The 17,569-nt window shown below is 40.6% G+C and overlaps 1 protein-coding gene across 1 annotated transcript; it reads left to right on the forward strand.

The window, feature by feature from the left end:
* The first annotated feature begins 297 nt into the window (after nucleotides 1-297).
* On the forward strand, nucleotides 298-17,431 carry upf1 (UPF1 RNA helicase and ATPase). The gene is made up of 24 exons (XM_060869322.1): nucleotides 298-651; nucleotides 1,239-1,375; nucleotides 4,638-4,727; nucleotides 5,686-5,853; nucleotides 6,767-6,947; nucleotides 7,242-7,403; nucleotides 7,589-7,676; nucleotides 7,951-8,049; nucleotides 8,286-8,394; nucleotides 8,643-8,802; nucleotides 9,002-9,120; nucleotides 9,749-9,913; nucleotides 10,281-10,395; nucleotides 10,657-10,800; nucleotides 10,922-11,135; nucleotides 11,340-11,457; nucleotides 11,642-11,798; nucleotides 12,055-12,197; nucleotides 12,369-12,543; nucleotides 12,789-12,870; nucleotides 13,279-13,440; nucleotides 13,620-13,843; nucleotides 14,275-14,397; nucleotides 14,684-17,431. Exons 1-23 carry the CDS (start codon nucleotides 481-483, stop codon nucleotides 14,392-14,394), a joined length of 3,303 nt encoding a protein of 1,100 aa, XP_060725305.1. The 5' UTR covers nucleotides 298-480; the 3' UTR covers nucleotides 14,395-14,397; nucleotides 14,684-17,431.
* The last annotated feature ends 138 nt before the right edge of the window (nucleotides 17,432-17,569 follow it).

A 17,569-nucleotide genomic window follows, 5' to 3' on the forward strand; every position in this document is an offset into this window, starting at 1 on the left:
ATGGTTTCTGTACACTGTAACTTTAAGATCTTAAAGCCATATCATACAAAGACAATATACATCTGTCTGCCTCCAACTTTGTGTTAGAGGTTTGGTGGAAGGATCATATATGGCTGTGATGGTCAGGATAGAGTATATGTATATAATAATAATACCTTACAATGCATATAAATAAATTACAAATACAATACCCCCCCCCCTTTCCTGCACAGCATTCTGTGCACTTCTGCTCTGACGTCACGTGTTACTGCGCTTCACGTTCCATTCTCGCGTTGCTTGCGTTCACGTCATCGATTCGAGTGGGAGTTGAAGCTTCCTCTTGAAGCCGTACGCGTTCATTCGTGATAAAACAATATCGTGAGCGTGTTCGTGTGTTGTTGTTTTTTTTTAAACAAAAACAAAACATATTCGTTGTGATAGTGTTTGTGGGGTTTTTTTTTTAAATTGTGAAAGCAGTCTTTGTTAGTTAGGGGATAAACAATGAGCGTAGAGGCGTACGGGCCGAGCTCGCAGACTCTCACCTTCCTGGACACGGAGGAAGCGGAGCTGCTTGGAGCCGACACACAGGGCTCGGAGTACGAGTTCACCGACTTCACCCTGCCGAGCCAGACTCAAACACAAGGCCAAACCCAGAGTCAGCTCGACAACCAGGTGCGCTGCTGTATTTATTCTCTCACTTCACTCAAACGAGTGAGTTTAGTCGGCAAAATCTCCAGTCGAAGCGCGAAACGGAATTAGCGGGCTTGTTGCTTTCTGCGTATACGAAAATCGTGCTAGCTAGCATTACAGTTAGCTTAGCTTTGAAGCTAGGTTGCTAAGCATCGCCGCCTAATTAACCGGAGCTTAAACAGCCAACTGTCAATAACACAAAATCCACTAATTAGTTATTTTTATTTACATTTCATATGCTACTGGTTCATTTGTCAGCCAGGTAGCTAGCTAGTTTGTCAGAGAGGTAGCTAGCTAGTTTGTCAGAGAGGTAGCTAGCTAGTTTGCTACCCTAGCTACATGGATATCTATGCCCTAGCTAGCTTACCAAAACTTAGCCTGACCACACACAGCTGGCAAGCTATGCTAAGCTATGCTAAGCTATGCTATGCTAAGATATGCTAGGCTAGGCCATACATCAGAGAGACGCAAATTAGCCGTGGCAACATGCTACTGTTTCACTTTCACCGTCCTTTCCTGAAGTTGCTTTCGCGCTTTTATGATCTGCGTTTCGGTGTGTTTTTGCGAAGGTGAACGGGCCTGAGGGAGTTCTGCAGAACGGCGATGATGCGGTGGTGAAAACCAGTCAACTTCTGGGAGAACTTAATTTCGAAGAGGATGAAGAGGACACCTATTACACCAAGGATCTCCCTGTGCACGCCTGCAGGTAGCATCACATTCTCATGATTTCACTATGCGGTTATTTAAATAAATAAGGAAATAAGTAAATAATGCACTTGTATACAGGCAGCTTTTATAGAACTCTTTATCTTAACTAATGTAACAGTTCCCAAGAAAGTTCTTTGCAAGGGGGTTTAGATTTAGGTTGCATTTCCATTGACAGCTGAATCAGAATCAGGTTTTAGAATTCGTGTTTATTGCCAGGTTCTGTAAGTTCTACAGGAATTTGTCCTGGTGTGTTGGTGCATAGTAATAATAGAGAAGAAGCATAAATCTAGGAAACAAAGGTTATGTTAAAAATAATAATAATGTGTATTAAACATAAAGATTTACAAAAAAACAAGCAATTGGATGTTAACAAGAATAGAGACATGAATTGTGCAGGACGTGCAAATATACAATTAGAAATGTTACATGTTACAAATAAATGAAAAAATAACTAAGTTAGTGGACCAGTGTGAGAAAGAAAGGTGCATTATAACAGTCAGATTTGTGAACATTAATGTAATGTATTGTATCTGAGCAATGGTAGGGTAGATTATTAATGCCCAGACCATGTTAGGTCCTGGATGTTGTTGATTAGGCCAGTTGCGGATGAAAAAAACTATTTTTGTGGCGTAAAATTTTAGACTTTATAGACTACAGGCTTCTGCCAGAGGGGAGTGACTCAAAGAGATTGTGTCCAGGATGAGAGGGTCAGCCACAATCTTAACGCTTTAGGGTCCTGGAAGTGTACAGATCCTGAAGAGGTGGTAGATTGCAGTCAGTCACCTTCTCAGCAAAGCGAATGGCATTCTGCTCTTGTTTTTGCCAATGGCAGCAGAGTACCAAATAATGATGGAGGAGGTGAGTATAGACTCAACATTGAAGGTGTAGAAGTGCACCATTGTAGCTTTTGGTAGGATGAACAACTTCAGCTGCCGCAGGAAGTACATCCACTGATGTGCTTTTTTAACTAGAGAGTTTATGTTTAACTCCCGCTAGAGGTCCTGGGTGATGGTGGTTTCCAGGTAGTGGAAGGAGTCCACAGTTGTGACAGGTGGAAGGGGTTGGGTTTTTCCTAAAATCTACCAGCATCTTCAATCTTTTCTGTGTATCGCTCCAGGTTCTTCCTGCTGCACCATGTAACCAGGTGGTTAATCTCCCTCCTGTAAGCAGACCCATCCCTTCAGAGATGAGGCCAATGAGGGTCGTGTCATTTGCAAACTTCAAAAGTTTAACGGTCTGGTGATTGGAATTGCAGCTGTTGGTATATAGGGAGAAATGCAGAGGAGAAAGAACACAGTCTTGGGGCAAGCCAGTATTAATTGTATTGGGAGTCAAGGACATTTTCCCAATTTCACATGCTGCCTTCTGTCAGTCATGAAGTCTGGGATCCACCTGCAGGTGGAGTCAACACGCTCAGCTGGGAGAGCTTTATTGTTGTATGTGTCTATGAGGAGGCCTCAACTACTGCTGTGGTGGGGTTGGTTAGGCTGATGTGCTGGAGAAGGTGTTGAAAGCTGGTGTCGCTGGGAGTAATGATGACAGGACTGTCCCATTGTCTTTCAAATCAGCAATAGAACTCATTCAAGCTGTTGGCTAGATGCAAGTTGTTAGTAGAGTGGGGGTTAGTAGAGTTCTTTCACTGTCTTTTTAAACTTGTACTTAAGCTCTTTAGACATAGTTCTGTCCCCACTATTTAATGCAGCTTTCTTCTCTCAGCTTAGCTGTCTGAGTCTGGCGGTGAACCAGGGTTTGTTGTTGTTGTAACCCTCCTTGTTGTTGTTGTAACCCTGGTGCATGATGGTACACAGCTATCCTTACAGAAACTCATGATGTTATAGTCTCTCTGTGCTCATCCAGACTGTTGGTGGTAGTCCTGAACATACCCCAGTCAGTACGATAAAAGTATGCCTGAAGATCCTCCTTAGTCAACTGATTTGATGTCCTCGCAACAGGTTTGGAGAACTTTAACTTGTGCCTGTATGCAGGAATCAAATGGACCATGACGTGGTCAGAGTGTCTGCAGCTTGTGGGACAGCTTGATACGCAGTGTTTACTGTAGTGTACCAGTGATCCAGAATGTTTTCTTCTCTAGTCAGGCATTTAATAGATTGTCTGTATTTGGGGAGTTCCTTTGTTAGTCACCCAGGGCAATAACAAATGAGGGAATGTGCGCTCCACACACAGTATCTGATCAGTGAGCACCCGCCGTGCCTCCTGCACGTTGGCTTGCAGTGGAATGTAAACACCGACTAGTGTAAATGAAGCAAACTCACGTGGGGAGTAGAAAGGCTTGCAGTTACTCAAGATCAGAAGAACAGTATTGCTGAATCGCTGTCACATACACATAAGCACCAGCCATTATTTGTGTAAAAACAAATTCCTCCTCCTTTCTTCCTGCCGGAAAGTTCTGCGTGGCGATCTGCTCTGAAGAGTTGGAATCCTGCTAGCTGCAGCAGAGTCAGGAATTAGTGTCACACAGCCATGTTTCCGTGAAACACAAGAGGAAGAAAAGTCTTTATATTTCCCCACTATTAGCTGAAGTTTATCCAATTTGTACTAGAGTGAATGCACGTTGGCGAGAAATATTCCCGGTAGCGGTGTGGGATGTCTGCGTCGGTGGAGATGCACGAGCGTGCTGGCGTGCTTCCCCCTCCTCCGATGTTTCACTGTGTGCACATAGCCTAGAGCACCTTTGACTAGAATGTCCAATAAATTTACGGATGTGCCAATAAAAGTGGGGAAATAAATCCATAGGGACTGTTTCCTTTACATTCATGAGCTCTTCTCTGGTTTTAAAAGACCTAACAAAACAAAACGCACCAACACACGGAGGCAGTCATTTGTAGCACCGTCTTGGGTGACACACTCCCAAGATGGCTGTCTTTGTTGTCAAAGATTGTTTTTGCTGTCTTCTGACACAGAATATATTCTGGTTCAGATATTGTTACTTCTACATACAAACAGCTCTGATTTTTTTCACATGCAATATTGGCCTCATTCAAATGAGCCTTAAAATTCAAAACATCCGATATCTGGTCATTTGACAGATTTGTCAATATCCACAAGGATATTTCTTGCTCTGTGTCAGAATTAGGATGGAATCAGTTCATACTTCTGTGTCTATGTATAATGGAAAGAGCATAATGATCTTTTTTGTTTGTTTTTGTTAAGATGTTCAAAAATTGTGCATCAAGCATATAGTGTAAATGCAACCTCGGTTACTGAGTCATTTGTGAAAATAATTGTTTTTCCTACCATAGTTACTGTGGCATTCACGATCCTGCCTGTGTGGTGTATTGCAACACCAGCAAGAAGTGGTTCTGCAATGGACGTGGCAACACCTCTGGCAGGTAGGCTTAAAATTTTTTTTCCTCCTCACTAGGTTATATTCACAATTTAAACATAATTTACTCACGGAAAAGTAAACCATGTCAACCAGAGTATTTAAAACAACATTTGTAATAATGTCTCTACAGTGCTTGCAGAGGAGGTCAGGTGTCCTGTCATATCCAAACACCTGTCAAGTTTGAGCTTTTATATTTAGTGTTGCTGGTAAAGCCACCTGGCAGAATGTGGTCTGTCTGTGTATTTTAGTCGACCAAACATTAACCAAAATACCCTATCAGAGACATTTTGTGTAAGACAAAATGGCCATGATTCAGTATCTCCAGATTTCTAAAAAATATAACCAATCTGTAGCCAATAGCGTTTGTTATACATTACATAACAGAGACTAACTACACGTTAAGTCAGGACAGGAATGATATTAAAGTTGCTCTTTGTTAATGATATTAACTAATGTTGGCTTCAAGTTCAAAACTAAGGTATTTGTATCTGTTTAGAGTCTGGCACTTGTGAAAAGTTTGTAGTCAAGTATTTTAGCATCAAAAGCTAACTCTTAGCCACTTTTCCCAAAAGTATTGTAAAAGTCAGTGCTACTAGTTTTCACTAGAGTAGCTGCACAAAATGAACATACAGTATCATGTATTGGCACTGGCTTGGAAATAGGTCAGATATTGGCAATGGACAAAGAATATTAGAAATCTGGGGCATTTGTGTAAAGTGTAAATTAACTATCATGCAGCAAGTGTGAAATGTGGAAGTAAACATATTTGTATTTATTTTGTGGTTAAGCCGAAGAGTTGTAGAAAACTAGTGTAAACGCCTGTAAAGCTACAGCCCATGCATTTTGGAGGCTTTAAACAAATGGTGGATGTATATAACCAAAACTTTTCAAATAACTGTGCATACTTCTATTGTATTTGGTGCCTTTTTATGTTACCTTCTCCCTCTGTTTTTTTTTCACAGCCATATTGTCAACCATTTGGTACGGGCCAAATGCAAGGAGGTGACCCTGCATAAGGACGGTCCTTTGGGGGAGACCGTATTGGAGTGTTACAACTGCGGCTGTCGCAACGTTTTCCTCCTGGGTTTCATTCCAGCAAAGGCTGATTCTGTTGTGGTGCTGCTGTGCAGGTAAAAAACATTTGCATCTCTTATTTTCTTAGATTTGGCAGAGAGAAAAAGTTGACATGCCACATTAGAGTAAACTGTACAAAAGGTTGTTTTTTCAATTCTTTAAACTGATTGAAACTGAAAGTTAGTTTGACTGTGAGCCAGTTCTGTCATCAGTAATAAAATGGGTATCTGTACTTAATAAGCTTGGGTTACATACCAGAAATGTTTAGTAACCCGATGGTTTATTTTATATTATTGTCTCCTGGGGAAACTTGGAATTACTTTTCTACAAACTGGAGTAAAGAGCCATTGTTTTATACAACAAAGGCAGCAGTTGAAATGGCATCTGTGGCATTGCTTTGGGTACATTTTAAAAGTCATCCTGACATATTCTCCTTCTGTTCACAACGAGAGAACATACTGCTCAGGTATGCAACATAAGTTACAGACCACTTCTTACCCGTTTATCTGAAATGACGAGACCTTAAGAACCACCAGATAGACCGTGGTGTCTCAGAGCATGCTCTCCACATGCGGCTTCTGACTATTACCAGGTGACCACACTCATGGCAAAGATGTTGGAAGTCTTTGTCACAATTCTTGTTTCAAGGATTAGTGAGTGTAATCAACATAGAGAAGCACATAGCAACGTTCACTGTTGAACCAACATTAATGAGAGGTGAAGAAGAGAGGTGTGTCAAAACAGTTTGTCATGGGAAAAACTGAAATATGAGCTAAACTGATGGTGGTGTATGTTGTAGAATCGGGTTTTCAGTATCCTGTTTTCATGTTTTCAACCAAGCTTGAATTATATTTATCAGTTATATAGTTAAAATGTTTATATCATTTATGTTTCGAAGTTTGGGGTGGTTGTCTGTTGACCAAAGTGAGTTCTGAGTGTATTCACATGGGTGTGTGTTTGTGTGTTTAGGCAGCCATGTGCCAGTCAGAGCAGTCTGAAGGACATTAATTGGGACAGCTCCCAGTGGCAGCCTTTGATCCAGGACCGGTGTTTTCTGTCCTGGTTGGTGAAGATCCCATCTGAGCAGGAGCAGCTCAGGGCACGCCAGATCACTGCTCAGCAGATCAACAAATTGGAGGAGCTCTGGAAGGTAATGGAACATGCAGGAAAAACTAAACTTTGTGAATGACTGCATGGCCTAAATAATTCTTTTAAATCTTTTGATAAAAGTGGATGAGGAAGCTATTGTTTTCTAATGTGATGTTTTGGTGATTTGTGTCAGCATGTTCGATTTCTCTGAACTTCTTATTTATACGCATTGCATGTCTCTTGCAATAACATTTTTGAGAACACACATAAAGGTTGGCTTTTATGACTTTTTCTCCAATGCCTGACTAAGTGGCCCTGATCTCACATCCTTAAATTTTATATTTCTGGTTTGCAGGAGAATCCAACTGCAACACTTGAGGATTTGGAGAAGCCTGGTGTGGATGAAGAGCCTCAACATGTGCTGCTGCGCTATGAAGATGCATACCAGTATCAGAACATCTTTGGGCCACTGGTCAAACTGGAGGCAGATTACGACAAGAAGCTTAAAGAGTCCCAGGTGCCCTGACAAAATGGCTTAACTCTTTACTCTCCATTAACTATATAAGAAAGTATTCAGTGGTCTGTTTTTTGTTTTTGCAAGAGGTTAATGAAAGCAGAATTGCCTCATCAGTTTTGGTAAGGGAAATATTCTTGTTTTTAATTTCTTTTTCTTTTTTTTTCCTTCCATATTTTACTTTTCAGACCCAAGACAATATAACTGTCAGGTGGGACTTGGGACTGAATAAAAAGAGGATTGCTTATTTCACACTTCCCAAGACGGATTCAGGTGGTAATATTTACTTTCATCATCTTCTGTGTCTACCAGTGGGTCATATCCATCCCATCCCCAAATCCGTGCCCCATGCATCCCTCATCGATGTATGCACGGACGCATGCAACTCTGTGTGTGTCTGTCTGTGATTGTGTGTGTGTGTGGGTGTTGTTGTTTTTTTTTGTTTGTTTTTTTTTTTTGTAAACGTTTATGCATCGCAGTCTGGTGGGTATATAATAAACCAAACTGAAACAAAGCTGTTCAAAACTAACCATCATGTGTTCTGTTGCAGACATGCGTCTTATGCAAGGAGATGAGATATGCCTGCGCTATAAGGGAGACTTGGCTCCTCTTTGGAAGGGGATTGGACATGTCATTAAGGTCCCTGACAGTATCCTTATTGATTACTTTGCATGCCAACACTGTTGATTTTATTGTAATCGTATATGGTTTATTAGGCTAGTAGGATATTGTTTCACCCATAAAAGTCCTTCTTGGTGGCGTTGAAATGCCAGTAGCTTAAATAAATAATTAGCAACACATAAAATTGCTCATTATAGCTTGAATGTCATGCAGATTTGCTTTCAAATGGGTTGTAAGTGATGGTCCTTAATGAGTACCTCTCAGACTATGGAGATGAGATTGCCATTGAGCTGAGAAGCAGCGCTGGAGCTCCTGTCGAGGTGCCCCACAACTTCCAGGTGGACTTTGTCTGGAAGTCCACTTCCTTTGACCGGTTAGTGGGTTATTATATAACTGATTATTAAGCAAGAGGACTTTTACTCTAGTTTTTGTTGTCTGAAGTCAAAAATGACCTCTGAGCAATTATTAGCTTCTGACCACATCTAAGCATGTGCAAGAAGGGGAAATATTAACTATATTGTGTTTTACCTCGTGCTAACCTCAAGCAAAACTGCTGAGTCTGTTTTAATTGTGGTACGGAAGAAAAAAAATCATATGACTGGTTTCATGTTGTCTTTAAAGCATGCAGAGTGCCCTGAAAACATTTGCTGTAGACGAGACCTCAGTGTCCGGTTACATCTATCACAAGTTGCTTGGTCATGAGGTAGAGGATGTGATCATTAAGTGCCAGTTACCCAAGCGCTTCACTGCCCAGGGCCTGCCTGACCTCAACCACTCTCAGGTGAGATTCAGTCCAACCACAAGTCCAGTTTCTCTGTATCAGGTTGTGTACTATAATAATAAATTGGTACTTAATTTTATGTATAGAAAGCAGTGTTTACTCAGCCAGCAAGATGAAACATGCTAGCACAGTGTACATGGTTATAACCAGTGTGTGTTGGGTCCCAATTATTGAAGCAGTACTATTTGTGCTTGTTCAGGTGTATGCTGTGAAAACAGTGCTTCAGCGTCCTCTCAGTCTGATCCAGGGGCCTCCTGGTACTGGCAAAACTGTTACCTCAGCAACTATTGTTTACCACCTAGCTAGACAGGGCAACGGGTAAGACGTGACTACTCTTGTTCAGCTACACTCCTCACACATTTTACATGTGAATGTGATTGTTACCCACTTGTTTTCAGACACCTGCTCACCCATCCATACTTACCACACTGATCACATGGTAAAAGTGAACCTAGTGAAAACCCCAGAGAGTGTCCCAGTTATACTGAATCCTCATTGCAGATGTGAAGTTAAAGTTTTATTTAACAGCTGATATCTGATATGGGTTCTATTTTTTTTTTTACTGCTGTTGTGGTTAGCAATCGCTATTTAAGCATTAAAAATTTGTTGCTTGAATATGCGAAGCACAATGCTTAAGATTGTGTCCTGGTTTCATCCAAACAATTTATTGCTTACAGTAATATACAAGCAATGACTCGATTTTCTTAAACGTACATCTCTTCTTTGGACATTACATCTGTCTTTTTTTGCTATTATGCCGTGCTATAAGCATTGTCATGGCGCAGGAGCATTTGTGGGATTGGCATAGCAGGAGGACATTGGGCATTTCAATATAATGTTTATATTCATAGATTCTTGCATTCCTTTGCGAATGAAGGTGTATAAATGTTTTAAGTAATTCTTATGTCTGCTTGAACATATTGCACTTTGTCTCGTTGGATCCCAGGCCGGTGCTAGTATGTGCTCCCAGCAACATTGCAGTGGACCAGCTGACTGAGAAAATTCATCAAACAGGACTGAAGGTGGTGCGTCTCTGTGCCAAAAGCCGAGAGGCTATCGATTCGCCTGTGTCCTTTCTGGCTTTGCACAACCAGATTCGCAACATGGACAGGTTGAAAGAACCTCCTATTGTGTCTCACACACATTCAAACGTACATACACATTATATCGTTAGATATATAGATAGTGTTTGTATGTATGTAATAAAGACACAGTTACTTTGTGTTTTTCTTTGACAATCTTTAATCATGACTTTAAACCTGCAATTTCAGTATAAATAGTACAAAAAAAATCAGTTTCAATTATATTATCAGTTTCTGATATACAAATGACTGAAAGTTTAGAACAGCTGCTAAGTGATTGTTATTTGGGGACATGTTACTAATTGATTCATTTATTTATTTATTTGTCATTTAAGTAGGTTTTGACAAATAAACATTGACAAATTTGTGAGCTTACAGTATTATGTGCATAAACAGCATGCCAGAACTGCAAAAACTGCAACAGTTGAAGGATGAAACAGGAGAGCTGTCTTCCTCAGATGAGAAGCGCTACAGGGCCCTGAAACGCACAGCAGAAAGGGAGCTACTCATGGTTTGTTTCTTTCCCATTGCATACAAGCCATTTGGAGAAAAGATGGTGGTTTGAGATGAGAAATAGATTTTGTGAATATAGGAGCTACCTATGTGTTTGTCTGTGTAAGTTAATGTTCTGAAAAATCTGTCTTGCATAAGAAGAAAATATTCAGAGACCATTGTTGTTTTTTTTTACACTTGTGATCAGTATTCTCAGGCCATGTTCGGTAGGTAAAGATATTCCATATCTGCAACTCTGTTGTCTCACTCTCTCTCACAGAATGCAGATGTCATCTGTTGTACTTGTGTGGGTGCGGGTGATCCTCGTCTGGCTAAAATGCAATTCCGCTCCATCCTGATAGATGAGAGTACCCAGGCTACTGAGCCAGAGTGCATGGTGCCTGTAGTTCTAGGAGCCAAGCAGGTATAGTCCAAAAGCATGGCTTTGTATTATTTTAACATGCCTTGTGTATAAGAGAATCCAAATATTTTTTTACTGTCTTTCCTCTGGTAAGCTTTTTTTTTGCTTTCTCTCGTCTTGTCAGCTGATCCTGGTGGGCGATCACTGCCAGCTAGGCCCAGTGGTCATGTGTAAAAAGGCTGCTAAGGCAGGTCTGTCCCAGTCTCTCTTCGAAAGACTGGTGGTGCTGGGCATCAGACCCATTCGCCTACAGGTGCAGTACCGTATGCACCCTGCACTCAGTGCTTTCCCCTCCAATATCTTCTATGAAGGCTCTCTCCAGAACGGAGTCACTGCTGGTATGTGAAATTGTGTTATTTTGAGATTTAGGGCTTTTGTGCTTATTTTTTGAAAAATATATTCTATAGAATAGAATTTCAAATCAAAAAGGAAATTAAAAGTTATGGCTTCAGTTTGTGTACATGTTTAGAGATTCAATGTTTATGGAGTTCTGTTAAGAACTTTTATGAATGAACTTGAGTGTATTCTTTCCTCCACTATAGCTGACCGCATCAAGAAGGGCTTTGATTTCCAGTGGCCTCAGCCAGATAAGCCCATGTTCTTCTATGTGACACAAGGTCAGGAGGAGATTGCCAGCTCTGGCACGTCCTACCTCAACAGGTACTCTGCTTGTCATCAATATTGCCTTGGCAGTTGAAATTGTAATTTTGGTTTACTGTTGTCTGTTTTTATAAAGTATGTTGAATAACTGAGAAATCCCAGTTTGACTGTGTCAAAGGTTTTTCTAAGAGCTAGCTGTAGACCTCTCTAGAGAGCTGTGAATGAGAGAAAGTTGTGTGTGCAGGACTGAGGCAGCTAATGTGGAAAAGATCACCACTCGCCTTTTGAAGGCTGGAGCCAAACCCGACCAGATTGGCATCATCACGCCATATGAGGGGCAGCGCTCCTACTTGGTGCAGTACATGCAGTTCAGCGGTTCCCTTCATACTAAGCTCTATCAGGTACAAACATAGCTGTACACACACATACTGAGACTGTTGTTATTTACAGTTTAGTACCTAAGTTCCTTATATCAATTATGAAGTGGTAATGGATGCATCATTAGGTGCCTACATAAATATTTTAATGTAGCCGAGCTACCGGGCTGTTTAATAAACAGTAAGATATTTCTAAGAATTGTAATGTTTAAAATTGTAGTTGAACAACAGCATGCACTGATGTATTGGTAACAAGTGTGTGGTTTTTCTTTCCCTGAAGGAGGTTGAGATAGCCAGCGTAGATGCTTTCCAGGGCCGTGAGAAGGACTTCATCATTCTTTCCTGCGTCAGGGCCAATGAGCACCAAGGCATAGGCTTTCTTAATGATCCTCGCAGGCTGAACGTGGCCCTCACCAGAGCCAGGTAATATGCTGTAATATGCAGTGTTTATCCACAGTGCTACACATTGTAGTGTTGCTCCGGTAATTAATTTAGTTTAATTTCGTCTTCAACACAGTATTGAGGAACTTGTTGAATTGCACAGATGCAAAATTTTGTTTTTAATTTAAAAAAAATGTTTTTTTTGCGCACCAGGTATGGCGTGATCATTGTGGGGAATCCTAAAGCTCTGTCTAAGCAGCCCCTCTGGAACCACTTGCTAAATTATTACAAGGAGCAGAAGGTTCTGGTTGAGGGGCCTCTCAACAACCTGAGAGAGAGCCTTATGCAGTTCAGCAAACCTCGCAAGCTCGTTAACACCATCAACCCTGTGAGTTTTTTCATTTGCATTTGGTACAGATACACTGCTGTATAATAACCTTATAAGCTAAAGCATTTCACAGACTGTCTCATTGATGTCTGGTGCATAAAGGTCTTTAAGCAGAAAGCCAAATAGTGTTATCGTATTCAGTGCATTTACACAGAGATTGCATAACCTTTTTAGAAACTGCCATTCAGAATTTGTGTGCCTCTTTCAGATAAAGTAAGTTCATTTGTGTGTTCTTTGTGTCTCAGGGAGCTCGTTTTATGAGCACTGCCATGTACGATGCCAGGGAGGCCATGATTCCTGGTTCAGTGTATGACCGCAGCAACACTGGTAAGGAATACAAAAACGACTCCTTATGGGACTTTTATTCTTGAATAAAAGTCTCTTTGCCTTTATTCTCTATGCTGGAGAGCAAACGCTGTAGAATCCGTGTTAAGAAATAAACGGATATGCCATTTTCTAGTGTTTTCTCTTTTTTTTTTTGTGAGCATCTTACTTGTGCTGTTTCCCTATTGCTCTGATCATTTTTGGATCTTGTATTACACACCTAGATCAATTCTTCAGTTAATCTGCTACATTTCTGACCTGGTGTGTGCAAACTGTGCTGAGCATGACTGCTCCATTATTGGGATTGGAATCTTTTTTATTAAACAAACTTGTTCATTGTCTGCTAGATTTGACAAAGATTAAACTAAAATTCCCATATTGTTCTGTATATTTTTGTTTTTGTAATTCCAGGTCGTCCATCGAACATGTATTTCCAAACTCATGACCAGATTGGGATGATTGGCGCAGGGCCCAACCCAATGGCCTCCATGAACATTCCCATACCCTTCAACCTTGTTATGCCCCCCATGCCCCCTCCGGGTTACCTGGGCCAGCTTAATGGTCCAGCTACTGGTATGATGGCTATACACTTTTGCACCAGCCCTCTCTGCGTTTTAAGAACTATTGTACAATATGGCTGTCTATGAGAGGTCCTAATTAAATATTGTGGAGGATGTTTGTGTAAGGGTAACCTCTTTTTTTCTGATTATTATTTAACATCTTTTAAATTTGTGATTTTTACTCTTGCTCAGGTCGTGGTGCTCCAAAGGGCAAAACAGGTGGGCGTGGAGGGCGCCAGAGGAATCGTGGCATGGGTAACCATGGCAGTGGGCAGACCAACATGGCAAACAGCCAAGCCAGTCAGGATTTGGTGTCTCAGCCCTTCTCCCAGGGCCCCTTGACCCAGGGATACATTACCATGAGCCAGCCCTCACAGATGAGCCAGCCAGGTCTTTCCCAGCCTGAACTTTCCCAGGTATACTACACTGACTATTTTTGTTTCTGTTGGTGGTATTTTATATGTTTGAGGAAAATGGACTGTTTGCGAAAGTTGCTTTATAAATGAAATGATGTTCTTTGTGAATGTGGACATGTATAATATAGTCATTGTAAGGTGGTGGACTGCCACCAGAAAAGCCAGAACTGTTGCAGTTCTAATCTAGGTGCCTTAATAAAATGTATAAATCTGTTACTGTAAATTGAAGACCATTTCTTCCAAAGGCATATTCACTGTCATCAGTTCAGAATGTCCCTTAGATACTTCTCCAACCAGGAGTGAGCCTTTGGGTAGATTATTCTTATATAGAAAACCCTATAGAAATGTCTTATTGCAGGATAAATTGGATCAGCCAGAGGAACAATGTATTGATATGACTGTAATCATCTTGTCATCTTCCTGCCAAATAGGACAGTTACCTGGGTGATGAGTTCAAGTCACAGATGGACGTGGCTCTGTCCCAGGATTCTACGTACCAGGGTGAACGGGCATACCAGCATGGAGGCGTGACTGGACTCTCTCAGTACTAGAGTGTAAGAATACCTGCACACAATACCATAGCAACATTGTATCCTGGGTAGCACTGCAAGATACACAACACATTATTTGAATGAAATTGCAAACTAAAACAAGATGAACATCTTTAATATTGAATAATTTATTTATTTTATATTGTGTAGTCTTGCTCAATAGAAAAAATATGTGGTGTTGCCTGCTACAACACTGTTTTGCACTATTCTCTACACTTCTTGCTGTGCCAGACTGCTTAGTGATACTTAAAATGTAATGTTCATGGAGCTCTTTTCCTTGCGTCCTTAGGTTGTTGGAACGGGAGCTAGGCCTACGCTGAGCTTAGTTCATCAGCATTTTAAATCTGGGTAAATATAAAAAAAGAACAAACATGGATGCCCGTTTTCCACTGTTACAACTGAAGCACCATGGTGTGAACAACAGGAGAGAATCAAACAATCACGTGTGAAAAAAGAGGGAGAAAAGCAGGATAAGAAACGAGGGAACGAAAGAGAGTGGAGGGACAAAACCATCCCACCACTCGCTAAGGATGAGAAGGAGGAGAGAGGAGCAGATGCAGCATAGGAGGAGACGATGTAGGAGGGGAAACCAAACCGAGATCTTCGATCTGCAACTCCGCATAGTCGAGGTGCCTCCTGGGGAGCAGGGCAGTCCCTTACCTGCCTCCTCTCTCTCGCCAGGCTGCAGCCGGCAGCCGCAGACCTCGCTCTGCCACCCGAGACGGAGAGAAGACGAAGTTCTCTTAAAACTACCTGCAAAAACCGCCACGCTTGCTCTGTCGTCTCCACAAGCTGAAAGATGAGGTGACATCATTAAAAAAATGATCAAATAAAGATTTTTTTAAAAACGCTTTCACGCAGCTGATTTTAGGGAAAATTTTCCCTTCAAAGTTGGAATCTGACTTTCAGATATTGCCACCAAACATCTTTGAGAAGTTTTGGGGAAACATCTACGGCAGAGGGTTGTGGTTTTACTCCTTTTTTTTTTTTTTTTTTTTTTTTTCCTCCTCCCCCTCTGGTGGTGGTCCCATCTTTACAAATGGTGCTAAGAGTTTCTGAAGAAAGATTCAACTTTGAGGAAAGTTTTCTGGCCGAAGGGTGTGAAGTAGTGGTTCAGAAATGGAACGACCGTGAGAGATGTCGCCTGCTCTGGGTGTCTGACATGGGGGGAAAAGAAGGAGAGAGTCTTAACAAATGACTTTAAAAATTATTTTAATGAAATGGCTAAATTGAAGGATTCAGAGGTTTAAAGTTTATCTTTTTTTTTCTCTTGCCATTTTAAACGATTTGTGTTTAACCCGGATAAAGGCTTGCAGCAGAACCTAAATTTAGAGATCGGTTATTAGTGGCTTGTTGGTGGCTCTGTAATGGAAGCGTGTGTTCACAGGTCCATGAGAAAATGAGCTAGAAATTGGGGGTCAGCCACTAAAGTTAACCTTTCTTATATCGTGTTCTGGCAGGACTGCATGCGATTGAACCCGGGTAGATGATTATATTAGTTTGAGAAGAGTTTAGAGAATTCTCTCGGCCCTGTAGGAAGATTAAAGCACTGCTCTTACATTCAGCAGCGGTTCTGGCAAGTAGCATATAGATTGTGGTCAGTTCCTCTGGATTCAGCTCTGACATTTAAATCTTTATGCTTATAGTACAGGCAGTGCTGCAAAGCTGTGATTTATCTTTTTAATTATCTAAATCACTCCACCTATTTAATAAAATTCAGAATAATTCCCCACATATTAGATTTTGTGTTCATTATTCCTATTCATGAGTTTGAGCCATGAGATAAATACAGTCCAAAATCTCAAAAGTTGGTTGTTTGTTAAAAGGTGAAGGGCAGACAGGTGGGATTCTCTCTGTGTCCGTTTTCCACAAGCAGGCTGAAAGAGGCTGCTGTACTCGTCTCTTGCTTACTTGGATGCCAGTGTGCGCATAGATGGTAGTGTTCTGCTAAGGAGGTTGTGTATGCACCTCCATATTAATTGTCTCTCGTTTTGTGATTAATAGTTTTTTCCCTTGTTGGTTGTTGAAGTTGCTTTTCCCCTACATACTGTATTTATTATTTTAACAGTTAATTGCGTATTTCCTTTCTGTAGTCTAGATATGAATGTGAGGTGTACGTTATTCACTTCATGATCTAAGACTTTTCATACAGTTTTCTTTTTTCCACCCTTTCTTTCTTTCTTCATATGCTGTGCTCGTATAATACTTTGATGCCACAGCATGTGATGCCTTGTCATCTTCATTAACCCTGGAATGTTCATGCCTTGCAGTTATTCCTTGCCTAGTGTCCCAACAGCTTGGCATTACTATTTATTAGTCTTTGCTCTAAAAGAAAAAACCTTTCCCCGTTAGAGTTAGTTTTTCATTTAAAGTGTTTTGTTGTCTGATGGGTTTATAACAAATTGCAAAAAGGTTTTGTCATTTTAGCATTCACTGCTTGTGTGCATAGTGCTTTCATGTTATTTAGTTATTCTCACTGGTAGTATTAAAGCTAAATGTAGACTATACATCCAAAATTAAACAGGGAATTAAATATCTAAAGCATAGCTTCTTCCTTTTCTCATTTTATAAAAAAAAGATATCAGCTCCTTTCCCCAGACTGAATGATTTCCTTTTCTTTGGTGTACTTTGTAAGCAGATACTGCTCATATGGGCATACTTTTTTTTTCCTTTTTTATGTGAGAGACAACAACTTGATTGACAAAGGTGAACACCCAATATACAGAGATTGTTCGGGTGGATAGATAGATGCTGTTGATTTAATTGAATGCTGTAACTTTTGTAATCTGATATGACCATGCACAATTAAGCAGCTGTGAGATGAGAGCCTGTTCAGATTGCAATCAGATGAAAATTACCAAGGGGACTAACTAACAAAATGGATTATATACCCTGACCTGCCTGAGGGTAGGATAAATTAAAATTGAATCAACACCTATAAATGCGATTTAAATTTTTCTTTGATGGAAATATTTCCCCACACTATGTATTTCTTGCAATGTTGTTACAATAAATCTTGCTTTATTTCACTCAAGAAGACTGGCTGTTTTGAGTGTATAGTTTCTTTGAGTTATTGAAATATAAAATCCTTCTATATGAAAAGAGAACATAATTCTATTCAATTAAACTGATTATTTTTGGATTAATGGTGTAGTTTGATTTGTCATGTATATTA

This window comes from Tachysurus vachellii, chromosome 1 (genome assembly GCF_030014155.1).
Source record: "Tachysurus vachellii isolate PV-2020 chromosome 1, HZAU_Pvac_v1, whole genome shotgun sequence".
Taxonomy (NCBI): domain Eukaryota; kingdom Metazoa; phylum Chordata; class Actinopteri; order Siluriformes; family Bagridae; genus Tachysurus; species Tachysurus vachellii.